At 46.5% G+C, this 27,992-nt stretch overlaps 1 protein-coding gene across 11 annotated transcripts in view; it reads left to right on the forward strand.

Annotated features, from left to right (window-relative positions):
- The window catches only part of RYR1 (ryanodine receptor 1), a 247,739-nt gene that overhangs the window by 86,211 nt on the left and 133,536 nt on the right, over positions 1–27,992 (forward strand). For all 11 annotated transcript variants that reach the window (XR_010183151.1, XM_063937896.1, XM_063937900.1 and 8 more), the window contains 16 exons: positions 1,294–1,397; positions 4,356–4,439; positions 4,584–4,743; positions 7,080–7,227; positions 8,497–8,705; positions 9,312–9,486; positions 9,615–9,823; positions 9,929–10,290; positions 10,388–10,517; positions 11,965–12,125; positions 12,426–12,591; positions 13,052–13,138; positions 13,270–13,496; positions 22,369–23,275; positions 23,436–23,636; positions 24,569–24,677. Coding sequence is in view for 10 of the 11 variants with exons in the window: in XM_063937896.1 (XP_063793966.1) it covers positions 1,294–1,397; positions 4,356–4,439; positions 4,584–4,743; positions 7,080–7,227; positions 8,497–8,705; positions 9,312–9,486; positions 9,615–9,823; positions 9,929–10,290; positions 10,388–10,517; positions 11,965–12,125; positions 12,426–12,591; positions 13,052–13,138; positions 13,270–13,496; positions 22,369–23,275; positions 23,436–23,636; positions 24,569–24,677 (3,439 nt within the window). In the remaining variant the exon portion in view is untranslated. The remainder of the gene's footprint in view (positions 1–1,293; positions 1,398–4,355; positions 4,440–4,583; positions 4,744–7,079; positions 7,228–8,496; positions 8,706–9,311; positions 9,487–9,614; positions 9,824–9,928; positions 10,291–10,387; positions 10,518–11,964; positions 12,126–12,425; positions 12,592–13,051; positions 13,139–13,269; positions 13,497–22,368; positions 23,276–23,435; positions 23,637–24,568; positions 24,678–27,992) is intronic.

Here is a 27,992-nt window from a genome sequence, read left to right on the forward strand (position 1 = left end):
TTGCATGAAGTCAATCTTTGCAAGGCATGGTGTTCCTATGGGAGTGTTCACTGACAATGGTCCTCAGTTTTCCAGTGCTGAATTTAGACAATTTGCTGATGAGTGGGAATTTGTCCATACTACGTCAAGTCCCCACTATCCACGCTCAAATGGGTTGGTGGAAAGTTCTGTAAAAACTGTAAAGAGTCTCATGAAAAAAGCTCAAGAATGTAAAGAAGATTTCTACAAAAGTCTTTTAATCTACCGCGGTAAACCTCTACAGAATGGACTTTCTCCTGCACAAATGCTGATGGGAAGGAGGATTAGAGCAAATCTCCTGATACATGATGAACTGCTTAATACACATAACTCAGCGTTAGTCAGACTGAGTAAGGAACGTCAACAGGCGAAACAGAAACTGTTCCATGACAGGCGAACAAAAAGCTTATCTGATCTAAAATCGGGTGACCAAGTCCATCTCAGAGATCACGTGAAAGGTATAGTTGGGTGCAGAAAGGTATTGTGCAACCACAAGTAGCACCAAGATCTTATACTATACGTACAGAGCGTGGAATGGAAGTAAGAAGAAATCGGGTGGATTTAAGATCTCAACCTAACCATAATGAAGACAACATGACTGAAGAATACCCTTCATGTGACATGTATGATGATCCTCATAATTGTGAACAAACCATGATTCTAGAAAGGTCCAACATGGTAGATGAAACACAAACTGTGTATAAATGACCCAAAAGGGAAATACGCAGACCTGAGAGACTCATTGAAACGTGTTAGATGATGTTCTTAATATGACGTTGTTAATTGTTGCATTGAAGCGTACAGGGCTTATCTTTAAAGAAAAGAGGATGTGATGTTAGTGTATTAGAATGCTTAATATTTGTAGACACTCCCATACTAATCTGTGTAATCCTGACTCTTCAGTGATGGTCCCTGGGACCAGGGGGATGCTGGGAAGTGGGTGGTCCAGTGTGCAGTGTGTCTGGAGTTGGTGATGGAATAAAAACAGCACAGCAGTGAACTCACATGTCTCTGTGTCCTGATGACTGGATTTACAAACATATAAACAAAACACCGCCCTATGTGCCTGCAGTCCCATTCACACTCAATATCCCCTAATGAAATGGGACTGGATTCTCATAAATAAGCCCACACAATACCTATGAAGGTGATGGGAACACTCTAACACTGTATTGTGCTTTTATTCTTGACATACCTTTATGTTGGCTTTCCCTTTCTTTTGTACTATCGCACCTGCTGTAGCCTGTCTGACACCAGCATGTCTTCCTCCTCCAGATCCGGGATGATAACAAAAGACTACACCCATGTCTCCTTGACTTCCACAGTCTTCCCGAGCCAGAGAGAAACTACAACCTGCTCATGTCTGGAGAAACCTTGAAGTAAGCTCTTGGCCACAACACAGGAAAACAGTAGTTGTGGGTTTAAAGGGGCTTTCCACCATCAAACAAGTTTCATTTAATAGAACTTTGGTCACAATTAAACAATGTTTTTATTCAGCACCTGTGCCGGAGACGCAGTTCGCATATGCTGTGACGGCGCTGTGGCTCCAGTTGCAGTAATTGACAGGCTGCAAGCACTTGTGCTGAAGAAAGGGAGTGGCTTTGAAAACAGAGGCGAGTCACCTCCGTGTTTGGGGCATGCCGAAACCAGTGACTGCGTCTCCAGACACGGAGTTTCTGGCTTAAGGGCCTAATTCAGATCTGATCGCAGCAGCAAATTTGTTATCAGCTGGGCAAAACCATGTGCACTGCAGGGGGGGTAGATATAACATTTGCAGAGAGAGTTAGATTTGGGTGGGTTATTTTGTTTCTGTGCAGGGTAAATACTGTCCGCTTTACACAGCAATGTAGATTTCAGTTTGAACACACCCCACCCAAATCTATCTCTCTCTGCACATGTTATATCTGCCCCCCCCCCTCCCCCCCCTGCAGTGCATATGGTTTTGCCCAACTGCTAACAAATTTGCTGCTGCGGTCAGATCAACTTTGTGGTTGCTCAGATTCCCGGTGGTCCGCTTGATGGTTGTGATGTTTGGCCAATTCTGCATCTTTGGATGCAGACATCAGATCTTAGAAGCCGGCAGCAGCAGATGTCTTTTTAAAAAGGTGGTTCCTGCGGCATTAGCATAAAATCTCTGATCCACTGCAACTGAATACACAGCAGTGACCCACCGGACAGTGTCCACCTCTGAATCCCACCCTAAATGCATGGATTTATCATTCTTACTCTTAGTTGTTGTTTTTTTAATCGCCATGTCAATTACATTAGCCAGACATAGCGGATACAATTGCAGCAAATGAGCAGAAAATACAGTAGCTTATCCAAGTACAGAAAAACCCAGACATAATGTATTTAGCATGAGTTGCCGCAGCATGGGGTAAATTTGCTAAAATGGGAGTTCTATTTAAGATGGGATGTTGCTCATAGCAACCAATCAGATTACAGGTATTATCTTCGAGAAGGTGGTAGATAAATGAGAAGTAGAATCTGATTGGTTGCTATGGGCAACATCCCATATTAAAAAGAACTCCTGTCTTAGTAAATGTAACCCCATGTGTACAAATCAATACTGTAAAGTTGCCTGAGGGTGGATCTCTCCTTGGAGAAGTGCAAAATAACATAGAACAGATATGAAACGGTGATGGCTTCCATTTTTCTTCAGTGGCCTCTGCAGTGATGATCTGAAGGCTGGATACACACTATAAGATTATCTATCCAATCTTTCTGGTTGGAATGAAAATCTGGTAATGTAGGACAAAGTGTTGCCTACTGTAGAACATGAAAGAGGCATTAGATATGCAACCACAGGTGGACGAGGTAGTAACAGACAAGAAGACAGGAGGAGCAAAGGTCAGGCCTGTGAGAGCCTATAACTTAATGGGGAAAGATGAGGATGAGACAAGGGGTTAGAATAATGTATAGTTAGAATGTGGGCAGAGGCAGGCTGTGCCAGTGACAGTAAGATTAGGTTGAAAACTATTAGGTTTTGATGAACGGGTGGGTTTTAAGGAACATTGGAGGTTGGCGGAGAGTCTGGGCATGGAAGTATATCCAATTAATGGGGTAGGGCATTGGAAAAGTCTTGTAGGCAAGAGTAGAATGTGGTTATCAGTAAGGGTGCTGATTCTCCCATCATTGGCAGAGTGGAGAGGGTGGGAGCGTGGTATGACATGAGGTCAAAGATGTAGCAAGGAAATAGTGGCAGAGAGCTTTTGTGATGTAGTGTTTCACACAGTGATAGTGACGAGGGAGCTCAGAGACACTAGAGAGAGGGAAGATAATGATTACTCAGATTTAGCGCTCGTTATATGCTCCTAATTGTACCAATTTTAAACTGAGCAGCTCTTAGTCACATACAGCGCAGTTGTCACATATCTTCTCAGATTTAGACATGTCAAGCTCTAGGCAGTGTCAGTACATCTCTGAGGAGAAAGTAGGGAGATAGCTGGAAGCACAAGAAAGGAGAGAAGGGTAGAGGCCGGGTAGGAGAGGCACATTTTGGTGTCATCAGCAAAGAGTTGGAACTAAAGACAGAGATGAAGATGTACAGTGTGACGAGCAGAGGGCCTGGGTTGGAACCTTGTGACTTCCCAATGGCTGGAAACATTACTTTACTACCAGCGGTAACCCCTTGATGTACTAGGTGAACCCTTATCTCCAGCTCAAACAGCCGTTTTCACCAGCCATAGGAATTTTTGTCTTTTGATTAAAGTACTTTAAAACACAATGGCACTCATTCCGAGCTGTTCGCTCGCTGCTAATTTTAGCAGAATTGCTAATAGGCTAAAATCCGGCAGTTCTGTGCATGCATATGCACAGCAGGGCGCACGCGCTAAGCAATTTTACACAAACCTATGCTATCTTACTCACGGGCGAACAAAGCTTTTCAATCGCTCTGCTGATCGTAGTGTGATTGACAGGAAGTGGGTGTTTCTGGGTGGTAACTGGCCGTTTTCAGGGAGTGTGCTAAAAAACGCAGGCGTGCCAGGTAAAAACGCAGGAGTGGCTGGAGAAACGGAGGAGTGGCTGGCCGAACGCAGGGCGTGTTTGTGACGTCAAACCAGGAACTAAACGGACTGAGGTGATCGCAATCTAGGAGTAGGTCTGGAGCTACTCAGAAACTGCAAGGAAATTGCTTTCGTTAGCAATTCTGCTATGCTAAGATACACTCCCAGAGGGCGGCGGCTTTGTGTTTGCATTTCTGCTAAAAGTAGCTAGCGAGCGAACAACTCGGAATGAGGGCCAATGTGCTGTAAATATAATCTTAATAATCACTTTAATAATGATAGAGATTATTATTATGATGTAAACCAAGCTGTCTTCTGTTTCCCACACAGGACCCTGCTAGCCTTGGGTTGCCATGTGGGTATGGCCGATGAAAAGGCAGAAGAAAACTTGAAGAAGATAAAGCTCCCTAAGACGTAGGTATCTGGATAGTCATCATTTTGTCCGGGGAACGTCATATTATATTCCCAGTGGGAATTGAGAAATTCAGAACACGGAATTGAGAAACCTGTATGATGCACATAAATAATTTCCTGATATCTTTCATTGCCCTTATACAGATACATGATGTGCAATGGATACAAACCTGCTCCCCTCGATCTGTCCCACGTCAAGCTGACACCAGCGCAGAACACCTTAGTGGACAAACTGGCAGAGAATGGGCACAATGTGTGGGCAAGGGACAGAGTGCAGCAAGGATGGACCTATAGCATAATACAGGTACAGCATGGTCCAGACTTAAGGGCCCCATACACTACAGCGACATGTCGGACCCCATACGATTTCCCTTGAACCGCTTGGCAGTCTTCCGGGTGGCAGGATCGCATAGGATACATCGTATTCGGTCCTTTTGCATACGATATATCTTATGCTATCCCAGCCATGCCTGCGGGAACCGACATATCACGAGTGCAGCGCTAATGACCTCCGATCCTATGCCCACGGGACCGCGCATCGGATCGGATGTAAAACACATCCGATTTGCCACTTTCCATCCGATTTATCGACCCGAAAGGTCGAAATCGGATGAAATCGGGCATTATCGTTCTAGTGTATGGAGCCGTTAACATTTTTACTGATCTTGGCTTCTATTGCTTTGCTCCTTCGTACCTTTTATACTGATTCTGCGTAATTCTGCAATGTGTAATTTAGGATGCTGTGTGTGTATGGCAGTGTGCCAGGGAAAAGGAGGGCGTTTGTCATGCCGCACTTATTAAGTGCTTGGCACTCACAAATCACCTCCTTCTCCTAAACCCACCTAACACCCCTGCACCACAGTACACACCTGATCATGGCAGTGAGTGGGGCACACCTCTCAAATGACCTGACTGTTCGGATGGTTCCCCTAAAACCTCCATTTTAGCCGCAGCAGTAATGAGACAAATAGGTGGCAGAGTAAAAGTTTTAGTTGTTCGGTTGTCTGATAAGCTCCAATGGAGGTGTATTTCCTTTTTGTAGAGGCCAGGAGAGAGTTTTAGATAACAGGATGGATTTCAGCCCAGTACAACAAAGTTTTATATACCCAATAAATGCATAACAAGCAGGTGATGAATATAATGATCAAGGGGACATAGAACACCAGTGCAGCGAGCTAGAGTACATAAATACATACACAAACAAACAAACACATATATACAGTATATATATATATATATATATATATATATAATTTATTTATTATTATTAATTATTACCCTTTATTTATATGGCGCCACAAGGGTTTTGCAGCGCCCAATTACAGAGTACATATGCACATAATCAAAACAGAAAAACAGTGACTTACAGTTGAAGACAATATAGGACAAGTACAGGGTAACTAAGCATAACTACACCAGCAAACAACATAGAGATAAGTTCCAAGGTGGCCAAAAAAACTGTTGGATTTGGGCAGATGAGGATTATTAAAGTAAGTAAATGATAAGCACATGAGGGAAGAGGGCCCTACTCGTGAGAGCTTACATTCTAAATAGGAGGCGTAGACAGACAGGGGTGACACAGATGGGGTAGACCGAGCGCGGGACAGAGGGTTAGGATGAGATTTGGCTGGGTTTGGTAAAGAAGTGGGTCGCAAGAGCCTGTTTGAGGTTCTATAGAGAGGTGGAGAGTCTAAGGGGGAGAGTTAGAGAATTTCAGAGTAAAGGAGCAGCACGTGAAAAAAATAAAAATATGTAATATATATATATATATATATATATATGCAAAGAAAACGGAGAGCGCACACATCAACGTATAATTTGGTAACTTTTATAAAGGTAGTAAATATCCACATACATTCTAGTTTAAAATCATCTTTTTCGGCAACACTCTGCCATCCCCTGACGAAGTCGCCCACTGGACGAAACGCGTTGGACGTGGCTAAACGACGTGGGCGTTGTGACGTCACCCGCTGGGTCCGGAGCCGGTGCGAGAGGTTATGCGACCAGATAAGAGGACTGACGGTTTTATTTATGGCAGAGTGTTGCCGAAACAGATGATTTTAAACTATAATGTATGTGGATATTTACTACCTTTATAAAAGTTACCAAATTATACATTGATGTGTGCGCTCTCCGTTTTCTTTGCATAGTATCTTCCATTACACTCCGGTGGCTCAGAGTAGGATTGAGCTGCACTGTGAGAGAATACATAGAGTTAAAACTCCGGATTGACTTGTTGCGCAAAGACTGAGTATTTCTTAGAATAAATGCTACATTAAAATGGACATAAGTTCAGTATAACTCACTTCAATCAAGTCAATGGGGTAAATTTACTAAGGTGGGAGTTTTTTTTAGAACTGGTGATATTGCTCAGATTCTACTTAACATTTATCTAGCTGCTTCTAGAAGAGAATAGATAGAATCTGATTGGCTGATATGGGCAACATCACCAGTTCCATCCTTAGTAAATTTACCCCAATGTCTCAATATTAGTGATTTTATATCTAGAATAGTAAGTCTTCGATATAGAGTGGGTCATCACTAATTGTCAATTTAAACCAAGTAGCAGTCATGCTACTTTATGATATTTAGAAGTCCAGATGCAGAATACGTAACACCATGTACTGTATCTTCTCTTAGGATATCAAGAACAAGCGGAACCCTCGCCTAGTGCCTTACACTCTGCTGGATGAGAAAACCAAGAAGACCAATAGAGACAGCCTGTGTGAGGCTGTGCGTACACTCATGGGATATGGATACAATATAGAGCCCCCCGACCAGGAGACCAGTGAGTACCACGGGAGAGTGTAACAAACACTGCAGTGTGCTTTCAATGATTCTTACAATACCCAGGAATAGGCTGGACCCGCTTGCCTGCAACCTCCTCAGATTAATTAGGGAGGCACCGTCAGCTTTACCCTATTGTTGGTGGTACTTAAAAAACTGAGCAATTATCTTTATACAAATGAATTTAGTGTAATGGATCTGCATAACGTGTTACAAAACAATAGTTTTGTTTCTTGGAGAAGGGAAACATCGGGCACACTTGGGTAACTGGGATACAACAAAACAATGCTGAATTGATATCTAATGGCAAAAGAATGGGGGTGATGGTGCGGGGTGTACAGAGATTAGACAGGCAAGGTTTAGGAGGCCGGAGATAAAAAGGAGATAGGTGAAGGGGATTGGGAAAGAGATAAGAGAGAGAGGCAGATGTGGGGAGGATGGACAGAGATGAGAGAGGCCAACAGGGGTGGTGGTGGGGTGATTAACAGAGATATGAGAGACACAGATGGGAAGACAGAGGGTGGGACAGAGATGAGAGAGAGTGAAGCGGGGAGGGGACAGAGATGAGAAAAAGAAAGGGGAAGCGATGAGAGACTAGGAATGGGGAACAAAAATAAGAGAGAACAGTGGGAGGGGTGTGAGAGAAAGAACAGGGAGAGGGGGACAGAGATGAGAGAGTGACAGACAAATAGGGGGGACCAGAGGAACAGATGAGAGGATAAAAATGGGAAGGTTGGGGAAGAAAGAGCCTTCTGCAATGCTGGGCATGATAGTGCATAATAGCTAGTGACCCGGCGAAGAACAGGTCAAAACTACTAGTATAACATGGGGGGTAATTCAGATCTGATCGCTGCTGTGCGTTTTCGCTCAGCGGGCGAAAAGATCTGAACTGTGCATGCGTATGCAGCACAATGTGCAGGAGCAACGGACGGCTCAAAAGTGGAATGCTGGTCAGCGACGGGTTTGTGCGAAGGATCCATTTGCACGGGCGTTCGCAAGGAGATTGACAGTGTCTGGAGAAACGTAGACGGGACCAAGCGTTTGAAGGGAGGGTGCCTGACATCAAATCCGGCCCCGATCAGCCTGATGTGATCGCAGCGGCTGAGTAAGTCCTGGGCTGACAAGAGAGCACAGTACCTTGGATGTACAAGACATTTACAGGTGTCATTTGCAGAAGAAGGGTGGGGTCTGGGGATGTCTCAGCAGTTCTACTAAATGTAGTAATCCTGATATGTACTGTAAATCAACAAGTGATCTCTTTCACCCATAGCTGCTCTGGGAGGAACAACAAAACCTCGATCTGAAAGGATGCGCATCTTCCGGGCTGAGAAGTCATACGCAGTCAAATCAGGGAGGTGGTATTTTGAATTTGAAGCGGTAACAACGGGGGAGATGAGAGTAGGATGGGCTCGACCTGAGGTGCGACCAGATATGGAACTGGGGGCCGATGACCTGGCATATGTGTTTAATGGTTGCAGGGTGAGTATTGACACTGTGCATGCATTGTTGCATATGCGGTTGCAGTTAAAATGCTGGCTGTTGGCCTTCTGTCAGCCAATGATATGTAAACAGCAGGTGGTTATAGGGCTGTTTAAACCTTCACATCACTTAATTCTACACCTTGCACCTAGAAGGCAGCATGTGAAATTAATATTATGGAAATATTTAATTGACCTAGATAATTAAAACAGGGGTCTAGGATCCACACAATGATGATACCTGAGACTGAGGGTTGAAGGCAGCCCTGAAGCTCCATAGGCACAGTGGAGAAGTGTAAGATGTTTCCTACAAGAGCAGGAACTAATTGAGGTGTATGTGATGTCATATATCTAGTGTTGCATGCCTCTGCATAATGTATGTACTCAATGCTAGTTCATTTTCTGACTTACAGACACCAAACTGTATGGAGAGATATAATATGCTTACTTATGTCTGGGGTTGGGTCAGGATAGGTGTATCAGAAAAAACTAATTGTGCCCAAGAACATTTGTGGGTTTTTTACATATATGTCCATGAGGGATGATGTTTGGGACTTTTTACATTATTTATTTGCACATGATATATATATGTTTATCTGACCTACAGGGCCAGCGATGGCACATCGGCAGTGAACCTTTTGGACGTAGCTGGTTGCCCGGAGATGTGGTTGGGTGTATGATTGACCTGGTAGAGATGAACATCATGTTCACTTTGAATGGGGAGATGCTGATCAGTGATTCTGGTTCCGATCTTGCTTTCAAAGATATAGAAATAGGAGATGGTGAGTGTGATACCTGCAATGGGAGCTGCAGCTTCCACATCTGTAGAACCCTTGTGGCACGATATAAATAAGAAGATACTATTATATCCCTCTGTGCTCAATATTTCACTCATCAATCTCTCCTTCAGGATTTATCCCAGTTTGCAGTCTTGGAATGTCTCAGGTTGGTAGACTGAACCTCGGCCAGGATGTTGGCAGCCTCCGCTACTTTACAATCTGCGGCCTGCAGGAAGGATTTGAGCCATTTGCTATCAACATGAAGAGAGAAATCACCACCTGGTTTAGCAAGAGCCTTCCCCAGTTTGTGCCTGTGCCCCAAGATCACGGTCACATTGAGGTGAGGGGTCATAAAATAGGTTAAACTATGTCAAGCTAAACTGATGTTCCAGCAAACACACCATTAAACTTGTCACTTACCATGGTCATTTTTGTAACTACTCAGGTTGGGCGCATTGATGGCACTGTGGACAACCCGCCTTGCCTCAAAGTTACGCACAAGACGTTTGGGTCTCAGAACAGCAACAACGACATGCTTTTCTTTAGGCTCAGCATGCCAGTGGAATTTTATGAGACGTTTAAGTGTACTGCAGGGGCAACTCCTCTCACCCGTTCTTTCACCATACCTGAAGAAGAGGTCCTAGATGTGGACATGGACTCTGAATTTGAGCTCCTAAAGAAATCTGCCTCCCGCAAAGAAGCTGAAGCAACCAATGAGAAGGAAGCAGCTAAGGAACCACCCAAGGAACTGGCCAAGCCAGAGAATGAGAAGGATGCAGCTTCTGAAAAGTCCAAAGGAAAGAGAGGGTGAGCAATGGCTGTAAATGGTCCATGTTGCTTAGCTACCTGGAAATTACCTATGTTCTCATCCCGTTGTTTCATGGTAACGTCCTATGCCTCACAGGTTCCTCTTCAAGGCTAAGAAACCAGCATTTATCTCACCACCTCCTGTCGTACCTACCATGCCTCGCCTGATGAGGGATGTAGTGCCGGATGACCGAGATGATACTGAGATCATCATGAACACTACTACGGTATAGTGTGTCATTATTAGAGAAAAAGTTCCACGTGGGATACATATTCACATCTGATTGTAACTTTTCATGCATATACAGCACAATGAGGCATATTTACTAAAGTAATTTTATGGGAAATACCCAGGAAATTACTGTTTTCAATTGATTTCCCACAAAATGTAAGTATCACCAGGATGTACAGATGTACTGTAGCTAAGCTAATGATTAGCTGCACCAGGTGCGAATAGCCGTGCCCGCGATCCCATAGTGCCTTTCCTATGGATCTCTGGTGGGAATATTCACATGTGCACATAAACATGCGCGCTAGTTGTGCCTACCTAATTGCGGGGGCGTGACTCGCGATCACGGCTCTTGGCGCGCCTTTGTACTTTTATTAAGTTGGGAGGTATGCAGTAAGCTGCCTAGCAATCTCTGCCTCACCCCTAATTCTTAATAGCTCTTATTCTTAATGCTCTCTGTTCTCTCCTGTGTAGCAGGGCTCAGGCTGCTGACATCATCAAGATACACAAAGAACAGCCAATCAGCACTTTTATATCCCTTTCACACTGCCAATGGCGGATACCACCTGGGAATTGGAAACGGGTCCATCTCAGGTGGGATCCAGCATTGGCCGCTGCTGCAGGCTTCCCCAACCCGGCAATATGCCGGGCGGGTTGCCATAGCAGCGGGGGGCGGCGCTGGGAGATGAGCCTCTCCCTGCTGTAGTAAACGGGTCCCGGGTCGCATCGACCCGGGAGCCCGTTTACGCAGCCACTGCCCGGTAATCAACCCGGGTATAACACTGCTTTATTCCCGGGTTGAATTGCCGGGTCAGGCGACCCGGGATTTCGGCTATGCCCCTTTCACACCGCACGCCGACCCGTGTCAACCCGGCAATATGCCGGGGTCGATACCGGGTTATTTGTGCGGTGTGAAAGGGGCATTACATGAATGTAAGGTTGAATAACCCAGGTTGGATACTTTAGAGTGCACATTGACTCGGATCCAACCCGTGTTTAACACCGTTTTTATACCAGGTTGAAATGCAGGTTTACTCGACCCGGGATATTCAAAAGTGGTGCTCGACCTGACAATATCCCGGGATATATATCTCTTTTGCTGGCCTACTGCAGTGTGCTGGGGGAGTTGTGTGTTTGTTTTTTTCTAGTCTAGATTAATCCCTCCCTTATATGTACCTGTGATTGGCCAATACATTGATTTGATCAACAGTCATTCTATGTACCAAAGCAATGTTTCTCTGTGGATATTACTGTTTAATACAGTAGCCAATCTTCACTCCTTTCCCTTTGCAACCTTATGGGTGGGTGACATAAAATGAACAAAGATAATTGCTGCAATGTGCCTTTGCCCAAATGCACTGGCAGCACTGCCTACATCATTCTGAATTTAATAAGTGTCTTTTTGACTCATGGTGATTTATTTTATTTTCCTGGCTCCCCTTTAGTATTACTACTCTGTGAGGATCTTTGCCGGACAGGAGCCCACTGGAGTTTGGGTTGGTTGGGTGACCCCTGACTATCATCTCTACGATATGAACTTTGACCTGAACAAAGTCCGCATGGCCACAATCACAATGGGGGACGACAAAGGCAACGTATTTAACAGGTGAGCAGAGAGGATGATGAAGGAGACTAGGGAGTGTGAGAAGATGGAAGAGAAACCTTATATATTAATGTAATAATTTCCCACCTCCCAGAGGCTATCAGCCTAACACTGATCATCCCGGGAAGAGTCTTACTGGGGGGCACTCAACTTCAGAGGCACTATTAAGTTCAAATACAAATAATTAACAAGACTGGGTACACTGGAATGCCAATTTTGTTTCTAAGCCTTTCTGTGCATGGTTTCTAAATGGTCCTGATATAAAGACCTACAGTAACTTCCTTCATGTCCCTTTCCTTTCAGCATTAAGCGTAGCAATTGTTACATGGTTTGGGGTGGAGAATTCAGCAGCAATACTCAACAAGCTCGGGTCCGAAAAGAGGACCTCGTGATTGGTTGCCTGATTGACCTGGCAACTGGGCTCATGACCTTCACCGCCAACAAGAAAGAGGTCAACACGTTTTTCCAGGTACGTACTGCATTATGTGCACACCATGACTTTTACTCAAGTCAACATTACAGATGTAAGTAAATGTTATCTACCCTTAATAAGAATTAATCACTTTTTAAAAGTTGCCAAACATGAATGGCCTACAACCCCCCCAACACTATATACAGATAGATATAAACTAGGAAAGAACGGTTTCATAAAAACCAGCTGTGGCCTAAACCCATGTGGCTGCTCTTTTATTCCAGACCATTACTGTATAACTATCTTATCTGGTATGAAAACTCAGAGCTATTTAAAATGTTATAACATTAGATTATCTATACCAAAGTCATTGTGCTTGGTGATTATCTATGGGGTTTTATGCAATCTACTTTCTTTTGAAGATACGTTGTTTTTAATTAGTCAACATATTGACCTGATCATGAATGACGTTTGCTGTATAGATAACGTTTTGTCCTTCTGTGTCTCCTCTCACCAGGTTGAGCCTAACACAAAGCTGTTTCCTGCGGTCTTTGTTCAGCCCTTGAGCCAAAATTTGTTCCAGTTTGAACTGGGGAAATTGAAGGTATAGAACCCTAAAACCTTATAGCAATTTGCTTCAAATGCTGTGATCTTTCACTTTATTTTTTAATTTAGGTTTTAAATTAACGTGGACATATAATGCAGTATGTCTGACTCGTACTTTCCCTCTCGCAGAATATCATGCCCATATCGGCAGCCATGTTCCGCAGTGAAAATAAGAACTCGGTTCCGCAGTGCCCACCTCGCCTGGATGTCCAGTTGTTGACACCTGTGGTGTGGAGCCGGATGCCAAATGACTTCTTGGCAGTGGAATCAGGAAAAGTCAGCGATAGGCATGGCTGGATGGTGGAATGCACAGAACCGCTGATGATGATGGCTCTGCACATCCCAGAAGAGAACAGGTGAAGGCTTCATTTAGGTTTTCTGACATAGGCAACAATAGGTTAGGGTGATATGGTGACCCTGGATATCTTTCTCATACAGCCCGGTGGAAGACAATTTCTTATTGCCGCGGTGGAAAGAAATGATAAATATCTGCTCCAAAACCTGATAATTGATGAATGGGCTCCAATATAATTCTACATGCTATAATTTAATTCCATAATCTGCGTAGCGCGTCGTACGGGTACGAAGTCCATTGTGGTTTTGCACTGGTTCTAGCGACGATTCCAATCGCACAGCCGAACGCAAGGAGATTGACAGAAAGAGGGTGTTTATGGGTGTCAACTGACCGTTTTCTGGGAGTGTTTGGAAAAACGCAGGCGTGGCTGGGCGTTTGCTGGGCGGGTATCTGACGTTATTACCGTGTCACTCGTCGCAGCAATCATCGCACAGGATAAGTAACTACAGGGCTGGTCTTGTTTTGCACAAAGGGGGTCATTCCGAGTTGATAGCTCGCTAGCAGTTTTTAGCAGCCGTGCAAATGCATAGTCGCCACCCACGGGGGAGTGTACTTTCGCTTTGCAGGAGTGCAATCGCCTGTGCAGCAGAGCGCCTGTAAACACATTTTGAGCAAAACAAGACCAGCCCTGTATTTACTTATCCTGTGCGATGATTGCTGCGACGAGTGACACGGTTATGACGTCAGATATCCGCCCAGCAAACGCCCGACCACGCCTGCGTTTTTCCAAACACTCCCAGAAAACGGTCAGTTGACACCCATAAACGCCCTCTTTCTGTCAATCTCCTTGCGTTCAGCTGTGCAATTGGAATCGTCGGTAGAACCAGTGCAAAACCACGACGTGCGTGCGCATTGCGGTGCATACGCATGCACAGATTAGCCTTTTTTTCACTGATCGCTACGCAGCGAACAACGGCAGCTAGTGATCAGCTCAGAATGACCCGCTAAATGTGTTTGCAGGCCCTCTGCTGCACAGGCATTCGCACTCCTGCAAAGCGAAAATACACTCCCCCGTGGGCGGTGACTATGCGTTTGCACGGCTGCTAAAAACTGCTAGCGAGCGATCAACTCGAAATGACCCCCCGATATGTCCAGTTTTCTCCAGGACAGTCCCGTTTTGTACGTTGTTCCCTCTGTCTCACTGGTTTTCCATTTTATCCTGTTCTCAAAGAGTTTATTAACTTATAAACCTCATATAGTCTGAGGATTGTCCGTAACATAAACTATAACATCTTAACACTTAATTATAATAAATAAAGACACGGAGACTTGAATTTGGCAGAAATTGTTAGCTATTTATTTAAGTGAACCATTAACTGTGAATAATTAAACTAAAGTATGGTGGTCAGAAAGAACGGCTAAACAACCCTATCCCATAGATAACTATCTTATAAAAAAGAACTGACATAAACCTTCCAACAAACAAATAGGTATCCGCTCAACCTCCATCCTGACTACCCACCCGTGAAGGTGATGAGGCTGCCACCCGTGAAGGCGGTCTAGCAGATGTAAAACCAGTCAGCGAAGGAGAGCGCACCTAAAAATCAACAACCAAACGACCTCCAATCCACTCTTTAATACAACAAATGTTAACTTGCCGTTCTTTCCCGCCAACAGCGAAGTTCTGTTCCACAGAAACTACGCACCGCCACCATACCCCTAACCTACCGAACCAACCACCGAAAACAGATCCTCCAAAAACATACTGTAGATAGTCCCTGTCCTGTCAAGTGCACACCATCAGGTCTAAACAAGTAGAAGTACCGAAACTTGATCCGCTGATGCCAAACCACGGCACCGCCATGGGCCACCACAAACTTAGCCACTGCGGCATTCACCTTCCGGCGAGCCACATCGATCGCCCGACAATCCACCACTCCACGCCAACACAACCGCGGCACCATACAAGACCAGATAAGCCTACAGCCTGGCCAAGCGCCCGAAATCACTTGCAGATCCTGAATAATGGCCAATCGAAGATTCACTGCCTTCCTCCTACCTAGGTCGTTCCCTCCTAAGTGAATCACCAACAGTTTGGGGATGCCAAATCGCCGAACCTGCTCCATAAGCTTCGCTTTCAGGTAATGCCAAAGCATACCACGCACACCTATCCACCGCACATCATCCGAACCCACAAAGCAAGGAGCCCCTTCCGTAGCCAAAAAATTGGCTGCCCAATAAACATAGGAATGGCCAATCACCCACACATCACACACATCCACCCGCCAACCTAAAAGGGAAAAAACAGATAAACAAATGTGAATATGGGAGATAAAACCAAACCCAGCCCAGAACAGAACAGGAACCAACTACTATCAGAATGAGGATCTGCCAAAAAGAAAAAATTGAATAGAGGACTATAACTTTCCTCTTGAACAAGCTTCAGGCCAATCGAAGCAACAGAAAGAAACAAAAGGAAAAAAGAAAATAACAAAAAAAGGGGGGGGAAAGGTTAGAGCTGGGAGTGGGGGGGGTTTGGGGGGAACACAGAATAACTCGGCTGGAGGTGAAACGTAAAAACCTGCTGAGGAACTTGTAATTAGATGCCAATTAGCCGAATTGAATGAATTAAGCCAAATTAGTTCGTCAGTTCAGGCAAAAAATTGCGAAGAACTCCAGACCCCCACTGCCAGCAGTGGCGAGTAGCTAGCCATCCGAGTAGGGAGGACAGGGGAGACAAACAAAACAGCACGAACACACTGAACTGAAACACAACGCAGTAAACGAACAACATGTTAGTAGCAACAAACTCGCTTACGCAACAGTGGGCTGAATGTAACGCTTATAAGCCGCCGACTTCCAGCGGCCCAAAGCCTTAATTTCGTCCACAGCACGCCCTGCAGATGCTGCGGAAGTGGCGGCCCCGATTCTAAATGAATGTGAACTAAAGTCCCGAGGGGAGAGGCCCAAACTGGACAGGCAGCGCCGCATCATCCATGTAAATTGGTACTTCGTCAATGGCGACCCATCGTAATGTAGCAGCCAAGACCCCTCAGACAAGGGCCTGACCTCCGCATAACGACTAGCCAACGCCACCGGACAACAGTCCTCACCACCCTATGGTGCCAAAGAGATCCAATGACCTCTACCCATCTGATCAGTTTAGGAGCGGCGCAGCCTGCACAGCATGGACCCCCCACCCACGACAACATCCGCGTGCCGCATCATGGCCTCGGACTTCTTAGAAGCCGCAACCAGTTCAGAAACCCTGAATGGAAAAAGCCAGCTGAAACAGGAGCGCTTCAAAACGGGAGTCCGCCACCCCCGCCACCAAGAAGGAAGAAAGCAGGGACGCATCAATAGGGCACCGACCATCAGGAGGGACCGGTTCCGAGTGCGCCCAACCTCTAAGCGCCCTCGCCAGCAGGAAACCCTTCGTAAAATCCGGCATACCCTTCAATTTAGAATAAAAGGATATCCCGGCGAGGTATCGAGACACCACGGCCCTCGATCTCCCAGTTACGAAGAGTTGCCAAACGAAGTCTAGAAACAAGCTCTGACCCCTCGTACCTCTAGGCCCTTGGTCACGGGAAAAGTCTCCCCACTCCTTCCAGGCCCGACGGTATCCAGCGAGAGTGGACGGAGCCAAAGACAGCTCTGCTAGCCCTTCCAATCCGCCATGATGACCTGCCAAACATAAGAAGGGCAGGGCAAACCTGCCGAATCAGCCTCCGGGGCCAGCAAACGGAACCTATCCCACTGCCCCCTGGACAATGCATCGGCGATCCCATTATCAACCCCGGGGACGTGTTGAGCCCTAAACAGAATATATCTGCGCATACAAGTCAGCACGAGTCGCGACAACACCCGGAGGGCCTTAGCTCTTTGGTTGTTAACCGCGTGCACGACCCCTAAGTTATCGCAGCGGAAGAGAATACTGCGATCGCGAAGGCGCTCTCCCCAAACCTCCAAGGCCACCATGATGGGAAAAAGCTACAGCGACAACAGGTCGCCGGTCAGCCCCTCCCGCGACCAAGACTCGGGCCATGAGGCCGCGCACCAAGCCCCGTCTAAGTAACAACCTTCCCCCGACGAGCCCGCCGCATCCGTAACCAACTGCAGGTCGAAACTGTCAACGAGCGGGGCCATCCAGATCAGCAAACTATTGAAATCCGCCAGAAACTAAACCCACATAGCGAGGTCCCGCCTAATCTCAGCCGAGAAACGGACAAAATGGTGCGGCCTGGTGGACACCCCATCCGTGGACCGTTCCAACTTCCGACAAAAAACCCGGCCCATGGGAATCACCCGACAGGCAAAGTTCAACAGGCCTAGGAGGGATTGAGCCTCCCGCAACATCACCTTACGCCGCTCCGAGCACTGCGCAATGGACTCCCGAAGCTTCGCAACCTTGTCCTGAGGCAGCCGGCAAGCCCCCGCGACCGTATCAATCTCGATACCTAAAAAGGACAAACAGGAGAGGGACCCCTCCGTCTTGTCCTCGGCCACAGGGACGCCAAAATGCCCCAACAAGGCACGCAGCGAAAACAGCAGAAAACCACAGCGAGGAGAACCCGCGGGCTCCACGCACAAAAAATCATCCAGGTAATGTGCAATCCTGCTACCTCCGCAAGAAAACTCCACACACCAATGTAAAAAGGCGAACTTTTCGAAAAAGGCACACGAAACGGAACACCCCATAGGCAGACACTTGTCTGCAAAGTATTCCTCCCCGATGCGGAAACCCATGAATCGAAACGACTCCGGGTGCAAAGGGTAGCAAGCGAAAAGCTGATTCAACATCCAGTTTAGCCATGAGGGCCCCGGGGCCACAGCCCCGTACCATGTCCAAAGCATCCTCAAAGGACTGATACACCACCGAACAATATTCCGGCGAAATTGCATCGTTCACCGAGGACCCAGATGGATAAGACAAATGTTGAATGACCCGGAACTTACCCGGAGCTTTTTTGGGCACGACCCCCACCGGGGGGAAATAATCAAATCCTCGACAGGCGGCAGTGCAAAGGGGCCCGCCATTCTCCCCAGGCGAACCTCCTGCTCAACCTTTTCCCGAAGCACGTCGGGGAAATCCCGAGCAGACTGCAGGTTCCTGGCGGCCCGAACCAAAACCTCCCCCCACCACTGGTAAACGAAAACCCGACGCAAAACCCTCCCGCAGAAATTTTGCGTCGTCTGTGTTTGGGTACCACCCCGACCATTTTAGCATGGCCCCCAAACGAACCGGGGTCGGCGCCCTAACTAGCGGCAAGCCCCCCAGCTGTTTTTCTGTCTGGGCCCGCGGCCGCCCTGGCACCCGGTCGCCCCCCGCGGAAGCAGTTGGAAGCAGGGTGGGATCCGTTACATCGTAAGCAAAGGTGGCGAAAACGACACCGTTGCCCGAGGGGGCACGTGGAATTGTTGAGCGCGAAACACTTCCCCTTCGCCGGCGCCTGCTGCGGAGAACGGGCCGCGGTCCAAGGGCGGCGCGGCGGAGCCTCAACCGCGGGCCGAAACTGACTCGCCGCCGCGGCCTGCGCCACAGCCGCCCCCTTAGTCACCATCTTCATATCCTGCGCTCGCGTGACCCGAAGCCATACCTCCACATCTTTGCATCCGAAGTCAATGATGTGCAGGCAATCCTGCTTCTGACGAAATTGCTTGTCATAATGCAGCCACGAATCGTCCTTAGACTGACGCTGCATGTCATGCACGAGGTGGATATACCTGATGACGTTCATGTGTTCATCAGGGTGATCCTCCAAGTAGCACGCCGCAAAGACACAGAAACCCGACAACCAGTTGTCATATGAGCGGAAGGCCTCCGCCCCAATACCGCCCTTCGCAAGCGCTTCCTTACCTTCCCTCTTGGTGTCCTCCGTCAACGTAAAAAGGTTGACGTATTCCCCCCGTCTAATCTTCCTCCTGCAACTCTCACGCAACCCTCGCAAGACTGCCGTGCACTCGCAGCGAACCACGCCCGGCAAATTACGCCTCCTCCTTTCCCGACGGGAACTACTACTACTCTTCCGAGACCGTTTATCCCGGTGCCGCGCCTCGCGCGTACTTGATAGCCCTCTTCCTAGCCTTTGCGGTGCTACTAACCGCAGGCTGGCATGACGAAGAAGAGGAAGAAGATCTACTTGATGTACTGCCGTACGAGGAAGAAGAGGACCCCAGCGACATAGAAACTGTATCGGCGTCCCACTCACCAGCAGGCCCGCCTACGGAAGGCGAAACGTCGGCCACGACTGGCTCCTCGTCCTGATCGCCATCCGGGTCCGCACCTGAAAAAGAAGGGACAACCGCCACAGGAGCCGAAGCCCCCCCGGTGGGAATGAAAGCAGACGCCCCTGCGGGCGATGGGGTAGCACTACCCAGCAATGCAGCGGCGGAGCCCAGACTGCGACACGCCTGTAGAAACTGCGCCATGGCGGGGCCAGAAGCACCTGGGAGAATGGCCGCGTCGACCGAAGCGGGAACCACGAGGATGGCTCCAACCGCGTCTTCACGCCTGGGACCGGCGCTAGCCGCCCCAGGAACCCCCATTTTCTCCTGCGGTGCACCACGAGCCACAGCGCTGCCCCAACCCCTACTGCCCCCCCCCCAACGGGAGAACTCGCTGACCGCCGCCTCCAGGCATCACCCCCCCCCCCCTCTGGTCCCGTACCGACACCACCAAAGGCCCCCGGGAGCCCCCCTGCTAGAGCGAGGAGAGCGCCCAGGGAGTCCAGCAGCGACACGGAAATCGCCTGGCTTAAGGGACGGCCAGTGGAAGAGCCACTGGCCCCATCCCTACAAGCAGTCCCCTCATTCTCTGGGGAGCCGCCGGTGACTCTCAGCGGTGGAGGGTGCAGGGAACGCGCGCGCACGCGTCCCCGCAGCCGGCGGGGGATTCACACCAGCGGGCACCCCGGCCGGCTCCCCCCGCCGGCTGCCAGATCCAGTTCGCCACTGGCGGCCGCCCTGACCCCCTGCCAGCCGCCGCCGCGCCGGAGGGATCCCCCCGACGCCCGCGGCCTAGCCGGCGAAGGGGTGGACGAACGCGCCGCCGCACGCGCCCGTGGACGGGCGCCCGCAGCAGCGCCAGCAGGCTCAGCCCCGGCCGTGAGCAAAGTGCAGGAGCTGCATCAATATAGCGGGCAGGGGGGCCAGAGGAGCGGCGGGGACGGGGCATGGCAGGCCACAAGTTCATACCCTCCAACTGTATCTTTTTAATAGGTACAGTACCTTTTTTTTTAATGGTCTGTACCGATTTTTGGCTCTCCAAACTTCCATTGAAAGCATAGGAAAAGGGGCGTAGCCACGCTCCCCTTACCCGCGGCCACGCCCCTTTTTCGGATTTGTACCGATTTTTCTGTGTAAAATGTTGGAGGGTATGCAAGTTAATCCCAGGTAATGGGGACAGAGGAGGCACAGTATAAAGCACACTGCCACAGCAGCAGCAACCTAATATTTCACAATGTGCAAGCAGCACAGCAAGGAGACAAAGGGGGGAAGAGCACTCACCCTCACCACAACAAAAGCAGAAGAGGCTGACCCAGCCCCTTTCTCAGGCTTAAGAACCCATTCCACCTACCCCCAACATTCATTCCTATTGGCTAACAATAAAACTCCCATAATGCCTTACCGTCCTGCCCCCAGACTAGCTTAGGTTTAACCCACTCCTCTCCTATTCTGTCAATTCGTTCTCCAAATATTTACAACACTGAGATGTTGAAAAGAAAGAATAAAAACCTGAATTGTTCAGAACAGTGGTATGTGCATTAGGGTCAGGTTATACACCGAGCCTGCCCCTAACCAACTGCTTCCGATTAGACTAATTCTGTGCTTTACAAAGCAGAGAGTAAGGGGTATATTTATTAAAGTGTGTTTTTTTTTACAAGTGGAGATGTTTCCCATAGCAACCAATCAGAATCTATTTATTATCTTCTTGCAGGTGGATAAATGATAGAATCTGATTGGTTGCTATGGGCAACATCTCCACTTCCAAAAATCTGCACGTTAGTAAATATACCCCTAAGAGTGAATGGGAACAACTGGCTTCTGTATTATGAGACCACAGCACAGCGAATCAGAGGAGGATCTGCCTCCTTCTTATAGGAAGTTGTACTACGTACCCTATTCAGGATGAGTAACAGATTCTGCTACTCAGTACAATCGCACACTGGGGGCCGCCCAGCACAGGGCAAGGCCACCCAGCATGCTAAGTCCCGCCCAGCTTTGCGATCGCAATCTAATTGCGATTGCATCTCTGACCAGGGAATTGCTGATGCTGCAGCATCGCCATTTTCTTTATCAGAGAGGCTGCCTGTGATGTCACGCAGCTGCCCCAAAAATTTTCCGCCCACACCTGTGTTGTCTGGACCACGCCCCTGCAACGGTCTGTCGCCACCCTCCCCTCCCCGCGCACACGGTCGGCGCTGTTAATCACAGCGTGATCACATCATTCAGGGATGCGCTCGCACTGTGAACGTCCACGGATGCGTGTTACACAAGCTGCACATGCGCAAATGTCCAAAAATCGTTTGCAATTTTTGGACATTAGCAATGCGTACTGAATGAGGCGCTATATTTGCACTATTTTGTCATCAGAAGCTAATGGTTGAATGTTATATGTTTTTGTTCAATGATTTCTATACTAAAATGTAGTATATGTTAATGTTTAATAATATATACTGTGTATACATGTATTTTATATTGTTCATTTCATTCTTGTTTAGAATTTTATTTTTATTATTCTAGTCAAACCAGCGCCTCATTTTTAGCCTTTGTTGTATATAAATGTTGGTTTACTAAAATACCTCAGGTGCCCTGTTCTGGAAATACTGTATGGTCGCCGTAATCATTCTATATTGTCATCATTCTATACTGTTTACAGCTAATGTTACCTGGTTTTCTTAGTTGCATAATGCTAATTATGTTAATTGCAGGTGCATTGATATCCTTGAGTTGTCTGAACGCTTGAACATGCTGAAATTCCACTACCATACTCTGAAGCTGTATTGCTCGGTCTGTGCTTTAGGAAATAACCGCGTGGCACATGCCCTCACCAGCCACGTGGATGAATCTCAGTTGCTTTACACCAGTGAGAGTAACCACCTGTCAGGTCTCCTTCGGGGTGGCTTCTATGATCTACTCATCAGCATCCACCTGGAGTCAGCCAAGAGAGCACGTCTGACAATGAACAGTGAGTTCATTGTGCCAATGACTGATCAGACAAAGAGTATCACCCTGTTCCCCAATGAGAACAAGAAACATGGACTTCCCGGTGTAGGTATGAGCACCTGTCTGAAGCCAGAGCTTCACTTCTCCCATACCTGCTTCGTAAGCACCATTAGTGAACTTTACCTCCACAGTCCTTATATCCCACTGGATATACTGAAGACCAAAGCTATCAACATGTTGACAGAAGCTGTGTTGGATGGTGGACAGCACACCAGGGATCCTGTTGGGGGTAGCGTGGAGTTCCAATTTGTACCAGTCCTGAAGCTCATCTCCACACTCCTAATCATGGGTGTCTTTGAAGATGACGATGTGCGGCATATCTTGAAGATGATAGAACCCAACGTGTTTTCAGAAGAAGAGCAAGCGGAAGAAGAGGAGAAGGTTGAGGAAGGTGGGGAGGAAGGCACAGAAGAAGAAGAAGAAGAAGAAGAGGAGGCTACTGAGAAAGATTGGGAGGCTGAAGTAGCTGAGGAAGAGGAAGAAGGTCAGGAAAAGACAGAAGAGGGAGAAGAGAAAGCAGTAGAGGCTGGAGAAGAGGAGGCCAAAGAGGAAGAGGAAGGCCTGGAGGAAGGTTTGCTGCAAATGAAGCTGCCGGAGTCTGTGAAGTTGCAGGTGGGTTTTTTGCATTTAAAATCAAGTTGAATGTGTTTTTAATGTATGTACAACTTTTGGATATGATTGGCAATTCAAAAATGTTACTCTTCTTTTGTTAATTTTGAGCAACTCTGCCAGATAATAGTGTTCTGTTAATCAACAATCTCTTCTCACACAGATGTGCAACTTGCTTCAGTATTTCTGTGACCGGGAGTTGCAGCATCGTGTTGAAGCCATTATCGCATTCTCAGAGCGGCATGTAGACAGCCTGCAGACCAATCAGAGGAAGCGCTACAAGGAGCTGATGCAGGCATTCACTATGTCAGCAGCGGAGACTGCTCGCCGCACACGGGAATTCCGATCCCCTCCACAAGAACAGGTGATAAGGAATCCTTATCATTCTTCATGTTAATGTCTCACAATAGCCCACTCATCCTGACAGCTGTCTCATACCTTTAGAGCACAAGACTCATATTACACCTGTATCAAGGTATACAAAATAGGGAAATTAAAGATGGATTTCCATGTTCAAAAAGCGGAAGGATAAAACAAGATATTTCATAAAAGTTGCAGGATTGCTGGTGTCCAGCCAAGTTATACTCTTCTCATTCAAGAACACAAAGCCACATTTCATTTTGATATAGGAGGTCATTCCGAGTTGTTCGCTCTGTATTTTTTTCTCGCAACGGAGCGATTAGTCGCTAATGCGCATGCGCAATACCCGCAGTGCGACTGCGCCAAGTAAATTTGCTATGCAGTTAGGTATTTTACTCACGGCATTACAAGGTTTTTTCTTCGTTCTGGTGATCGTAATGTGATTGACAGGAAGTGGGTGTTTCTGGGCGGAAACTGGCCGTTTTATGGGTGTGTGCGAAAAAACGCTACCGTTTCTGGGAAAAACGCGGGAGTGGCTGGAGAAACGGAGGAGTGTCTGGGCGAACGCTGGGTGTGTTTGTGACGTCAAACCAGGAACGACAAGCACTGAACTGATCGCAGATGCCGAGTAAGTGTGGAGCTACTCAGAAACTGCTAAGAAGTGTCTATTCGCAAATTTGCTAATCTTTCGTTCGCAATTTTGATAAGCTAAGATTCACTCCCAGTAGGCGGCGGCTTAGCGTGTGCAAAGCTGCTAAAAGCAGCTTGCGAGCGAACAACTTGGAATGAGGGCCATAGAACCATGATCTTTGGTGTTATACTACATACATGTTCTAACTTTGCTTGTAGGATCTCCCCATAGTAGAGTAGACGGCCCTTACCCAAGATTGTGTTTCACCTCCACTTTTTCACGTGTGTTGCATTGCTCTTCTTTAGATTAACATGTTGGTGAACTCCAAGAACACGCCTGAGGAGGATTACCCCGTGCCCGAAGAAATTCGGGATGAGCTGATCGAGTTCCATAGTGACCTCCTGTCCCACTGTGGTAAGCAAACCTACTGTATATTTAACATGGAGGCAAACTGGGCCCATGATTTGACCGGCTCTGTACAGGGCCCAGCATATACATGTTTTGTGTTGCATTTATAAATACATTTTGTTAACTTGGTCTTTGACAAATGCCTATTGTATAGTTACTAGCAAAATGTGTATAGGACAGAGGCTGAGAACAGGGATGACACACTGAGTCTGACTTGTTGTATCTAGGTGCTTTGGCATTATGAAAAGGCATTGAGTATGTGATGCCGGTGGCTGGGAACCCAGTGGTCAGCATACCAACATTCTGGCCACCAGAATGCCGGCAGGGGGGCGAGCACAACAAAGCCCCTTGCGGGCTCGCTGCACTCGCCACAGGTTCTGTTCCAACTCTTGGGAATAGACCCTGCTAGCCCCTGATTCCGGCTGGCGGCATTGTCAGTGGTCAGGATTCTGGCGTCAGGTGTAAAAAAAAGCTTACATTTGTGGGCTACATGCAAAAGCAGCCAGTAGTTACCCTGTACAGAAACAATATAACTCATCCAAATCTAAATCTCTCTGCACGTTACATCTGCCCCACCTGCAGTGCAGTATGGTTTTGCCTAGTTGTGTAATTTTTTGCTTTACTTGCAAACCTGAATCAGACCCCAAGTCCTGTGAGACTGCTAGCGACGGCCTATTTCTTTTTTGTCGAAAAGTACAGTATGATAAAACTGGAGACTGTGCTGATTAATTTGATATATAACACTTGTATATCTGTGTGAGACTGAGGAGTAAATTTAGTAAGGGTCGATTTTCTTTTTCATTCAATTTTGAGGTGATTTGGTGGTGATTTTGACAATCAGGTATTTACTAAAAGCAAAACTGGCTCAAAATCCCCAGAAATTCAACTTCACACACAAATAGAACCTTTAATAGACCGCGTTTCATGGCATATTGAAGCTAGATGTATGAGGACACATCCGTAACTTTGCATCTGGAACAAACCATGTTGCAATGCAAGAGGAGCAAATAAAAAAAAGAATTCTGTGCAGGATAAATACTGGCTGCTTTCGCATGTAGCCCACAAATGTAAGCTTTATTTTTCCACTGCAATTTAGATTTCAGTTTGGACACGCCCCACCCAAAGCTAAATCTCTTTGCACATGTTACATCTGCCCCACCTGCAGTGCAGCATAGTGTTGCCCAGGAATGTACAGCTATTTGCTTTTTCTTGCTTTACTTCCAAATCAGAATCAGGCGCACCCGGGGCAAGGCAATAATTTAGCGTGCACCCCCAAATCCTCCCCTACACACACACATTAATTACATTTAAAAAAAAAAATATACAAAATCCATTTTATATATATATATATATATATATATATATATATATATATATATATATATATATATATATATTTAATGTGCAAAAAGAAGACAAGGAAAGATGGAAAAATCTCCAAATGGCATCAAATTACAGATTAGACATTCTTATAACATGTCAAAAAAAGTTTGATTATATTTCCATCATTTACACTTTCAAAAGAACAGAAAACAAAAAATGGCGTCTGCAAAAGTTGGGGCACCCTGCAGAGTTAATACCTTGTACTGCCCCCTTTGGACAGCTGAGACCTGGCAGTGTCATGGATTGTTCTCAATCATCGTCTGGAAAAACCAGGTGATGTCAATCTCAAAGGTTTTAAAAGCCCAGACTCATCTGACCTTGCTCCAACAATCAGCACCATGGGTTCCTCTAAGCAGTTGTGTAGAACACTGAAACTGAGAATAGTTGATGCTCACAAAGCAGGAGAAGGCTATAAGAAGATAGCAAAGTGTTATCAGATGCCCATATCCTCTGTTCAGAATGTAATTAATAAATGGCAGTCATCAGGAACAGTGGAAGTTAAAGCAAGATCTGGAAGACCAAGAAAAATATCAGACAGAACAGCTCGCAGGATTGTGAGAAAAGCAAGTCAAAATCCACGTTTGACTGCACGATCCCTCCAGGAAGATCTGGCAGACACTGGAGTTGTGGTACACTGTTCCACTATAAAGAGATACTTGTACAAATATGGTCTTCATGGAAGAGTCATCAGAAGAAAACCTCTTCTACGTCCTCACCACAAAAATCAGCGTTTGAAGTTTGCAAATGAACATATAGACAAGCCTGATGCATTTTGGAATAAAGTTCTGTGGACCGATGAGGTTAAAATAGAACTTTTTGGCCGGAATGAGCAAAGGTACGTTTGGAGAAGGAAGGGCACAGAATTTAATGAAAAGAACCTCTGTCCAGCTGTTAAGCATGGGGGTGGATCAATCATGCTTTGGGGTTGTATTGCAGCCAGTGGCACAGGGAACATTTTAACGAGTAGAAGGAAAAATGGATTCAATAAGATTCCAGCAAATTTTGGACGCTAACTTGATGCCATCTGTGAAAAAGCTGAAGTTCTACAAATGGATAATGATCCTAAACACACCTCAAAATCCACGGTGGATTACATCAAGAGGTGTAAACTGAAGGTTTTGCAATGGCCTTCACAATCTCCTGACCTCAACATAATTGAAAATCTATGGATAGACCTTAAAAGAGCAGTGCGTCACAGACAGCCCAGGAATCTCAAAGAACTGGAAGACTTTTGTAAGAAAGAATGGGCGAAGATACCTCAAACAAGAATTGAAAGACTCTTGGCTGGCTACAAAAAGCGTTTACAAGCTGTGATACTTGCCAAAGGGGGCAGTACAAGGTATTAACTCTGCAGGGTGCCCAAACTTTTGCCGACGCCATTTTTTGTTTTCTGTTCTTTTGAAAGTATAAATGATGGAAATATAATCAAACTTTTTTTGACATGTTATAAGAATGTCTAATCTGTAATTTGATGCCGTTTGGAGATTTTTCCATCTTTCCTTGGCTTCGTTTTGCACATTAAAATGAATTTTTGCCTGGGGTGCCCAAACCTTCAATCCCCACTGTGTGTGTGTGTGTGTGTGTGTGTGTATATATATATATATATATATATATATATATATATAATTAAATAAATAAAAATGAAATTAAGTAAATAAAAATTTAATACAGCTGCTCCGGTGCCCAGTAAAGATAAATCAATATATATCCAAAAGAATAACTGGCACTCTGGAGTCTAAGCGAATAGATGAAAAATAACTTTTATCCAAGTCAACGTTTCGGGGGTCTTAGCCCCGTCCTGTTATGTCCTGACGACGGGCCTAAGACCCCCGAAACGTTGACTTGGATAAAAGTTATTTTTCATCTATTCGCTTAGACTCCAGAGTACCAGTTATTCTTTTGGATATATATATATATATATATATATATATATATTTC

This window comes from Pseudophryne corroboree, chromosome 8, assembly GCF_028390025.1.
Source record: "Pseudophryne corroboree isolate aPseCor3 chromosome 8, aPseCor3.hap2, whole genome shotgun sequence".
NCBI classification, from domain to species: Eukaryota; Metazoa; Chordata; class Amphibia; order Anura; family Myobatrachidae; genus Pseudophryne; species Pseudophryne corroboree.